Source organism: Phaethon lepturus, unplaced genomic scaffold (genome assembly GCF_000687285.1).
Source record: "Phaethon lepturus isolate BGI_N335 unplaced genomic scaffold, ASM68728v1 scaffold15677, whole genome shotgun sequence".
Classification (NCBI taxonomy): Eukaryota; Metazoa; Chordata; class Aves; order Phaethontiformes; family Phaethontidae; genus Phaethon; species Phaethon lepturus.
Genome location: NW_010554237.1, coordinates 645 through 3680, shown reverse-complemented (window position 1 = coordinate 3680; position 3036 = coordinate 645). Strand labels below are relative to the sequence as shown.

Here is a 3036-nt window from a genome sequence, read left to right as displayed (position 1 = left end):
TTTCCCTAGTTGCTTTTTCTAACTGTCATTTTATTTAATTCTGCCTAGGATTAACAACTTGTTTCTGTTAGTTAAGAGCGCTCACATACCAGTATCTCTTTACAAATTTCGTCCAAAAAACAACCTACCAGAAAGTTCTATTTTACAACTCTACATGCTGCAAAGTTTATTTATGCCAGGCATGAAAGATCAAGTCAGTTTTTATAAAAAAATGTTAAAAATACTGCTGCTATTAAAAGTCATTAAAACTTTAAGGCCACATACTGCAGACAAATCCTTGTATAAGAATATTTCTTTTAGAAGTCCTGTCCTGCCTTGCTCCCCCTATATATACTTCATTGTATACAATTCATCTACTTTAGAATTTTGGTCTCTGGTTTTAATATGTATAAGCATTTCAGTGGTAAAACTTGGACTTAGGAGTTCACCTCTCCTGCTTCCTGCCGATTAAAAAAAAAAAAAATCCCTCTTATTCCTATGCAACACATCCCTGCAAAAATCTGATTGTTTATCCAGTGTTCTCATGCATTCAAAATTTGTATTTTGTTTGGTTTGCTTACGCAATGTAGTGTTCTCCAAAATAAGGGAAACTGAAACACAGAGGTAATCAATATCTTGCCTAAACACAGTGACAGAAAACAGCAGACAGGGAAAAATCCCAGGAATCCCAGTCCAGCTGCAAAGCAAGACTTAGTGTAATCACCTGAGGTAAAGCATGCTGCCTCATATTTGGTACCAACTTCTGCAGAAAAACACTGAATTTTTTCATATCAAGACCCTAAATCCTAAGAACAATTCCCTTCTATTATCAAAAAACCTACCCAAAACAAAACTAAACAAAAACTTCCTCACACAACCCTCCTTCCCCAATAAAAACCAGACTAACAGGGAAGCAGAGAAATATAAAAGAAAAGCTGCAAAATGGTGACAGCAATGAGAAAGAGGCCAAAAGGTAATATGACAAATTTTGTAGCACCTCATATGCTTCCCAATTCCATACTATTCAATGTCAACTATTTGATACTTTAACATCTAAGCAAGCAAAGGATTACAATGTTGTTTTATTTTTCAAGGAAGACAGGTACTTCTATGCAACTATTACATGGCCAGAACTTTGAAAGCCTCACAATAAAATGAGGTTGAAAGGTGCACTGGAGTTTCTAGATTTAGTATGACAGTCAAAATAGTATGTTATATAAACCTATAATTAATCGGCACCCCAAACCACCAATACAAACTTCACTTAGCAGTAATACTATCCAGATGTTAAACTGCACTCCCTTTATTAGATACAGAGCACTTCACTATAGAGCCTGATTTTAAAAACAGGCATCAAAAAGAGAAAACAACTCACCCTGTGTCATCTACTAGACACAGAATAGCTATTCCAAGTTCTACTTTACTGCCCTAGCTATGCAAAATACTACTTTTCACTGCTCTAAATTTAGATTTTAAAGACAAATTGCCGGTTTTACTGAAGTCCTGAATATCTGAAGATTATAAGGTAACAAAAATAGATGTCAAGACGTTCTTATCTCAAAATGTTCGCAAACCATTTTTTCCATTAAGGATATCTGCAGTTATGTCAAACGTGACGAATCCCAGATCACTTCTTTCTCTAGGTCCAGTGAAATCTTCTACATTTTTCCTAGGACAAAACAAAACACAAGATTGTCCTTTCTCATTATTTCTCTTTCATGTGTTACATAAATTATCATTCTAATTACATATTTCCTTCAGCCATTTGCTGTACTTTCTTTTAAATACTTTTGGCTAAAATAAACGTTACAAAATAAAACCTGCCTTCCAGAAATTACAGAGCCCCAGTTTTGAATGACAGACCTTGACACCACAGTAGCCTACATTACACAAATAGTCAATAGAATTTTTTCTGTTAACAAAATTCTGTATCTACCTGTACCTAAACTGCACTACATTTCATTTTAGTAAAATATGTGTTAGCCATCCCCAAATATATAAAGCTGAATGGAAGAATGGCAGTATAGCTGTCTGCTGGCAACCATTTTCAATATGATTTCTCAACTTACCACCGACCAAAAAAAAAAAAAAAGTGTCTAGTGCTCAGTTTCATACAAGACACTCCAACCATTCTGATAAAACTGAGTTTATGTTTGTAGTTCACACAACTTACAAGATTTCTCCTTGCGACATAAATTTAAGTAGCAGTATAAAGAAAACACTTATTTTCTTCTATGTTATGGAAAATCATATTGTTTTAGAAGACTTTATTACAAATCCACAGTTCTGGAAAATCTGACATTGGTATTTTTCAGTTTCTTTTTCTAACATGGTTTAGTGTGGGAGAGACACAGCAGATATTTTCATACTTATTCGCAAAGCTTATCAATTCACCAAACGTACCCTCAAGAAAGAGGAATACCATAAGCTTTCTGGCAATCAGCTATGAACCTCCATTCCTCAGGTAACAAAAATTTTATGAGTTATCAACTTCGTGGTTACATTTATTCCAGTTTGAACATTAGTCCATTAAAACATCATTTCATTAAAACTAAGTTGCATAATCTCAAAGAAGAAAAAAGTCCACCAGCAGAAAAAAACACTTTTGGAGACAGTAGCCAAGAAAAATCCCACCAAAACTTCCCAACTTAAGCCTTGCTATGAATTTCCATCCCTTTGCAAAAAGCCACATCTTTTGAAATAGTAACCATTACTAAGCACTTTACTTTGTTTATGAATCACTGTCAATGTGGTGGAGTAATGGGCCTTAAGCGTGGGGGTCTGCAGAACTTCTCAGAAGTTCATGAAAAGCAATGTAGGTCTAACGCCTCTCATTAATTCCAGATCCGTGCACCATGGAAGGGACTGGCAGTATAATTTCATCCAAATCAGGCATTAGCATGCTACCACATATATGTCAACCTCACTGAAACACTCAAAAATATGCTTTTATGCCGGTTTTATGCTGTTTGCAATCCTGAATCTAGCATAAATACGGGCTTTATTTTCCTGAGGTATCAAACCAACCCAAAAGGCAATGGCAGTTCCCACTCTGTC

The 3036-nt window shown here is 35.2% G+C and overlaps 1 protein-coding gene across 1 annotated transcript in view; it reads right to left on the bottom strand.

The window, feature by feature from the left end:
• Positions 1-1648, bottom strand: part of SPCS3 (signal peptidase complex subunit 3 homolog (S. cerevisiae)) — a gene marked incomplete at its 5' end in the record, with an annotated part of 6538 nt that extends 4890 nt beyond the window's left edge. Inside the window, one exon of the mRNA XM_010291795.1 lies at positions 1575-1648. Coding sequence (XP_010290097.1) covers positions 1575-1648 — 74 coding nt within the window. The remainder of the gene's footprint in view (positions 1-1574) is intronic.
• Between the last annotated feature and the right edge of the window lie 1388 nt (positions 1649-3036).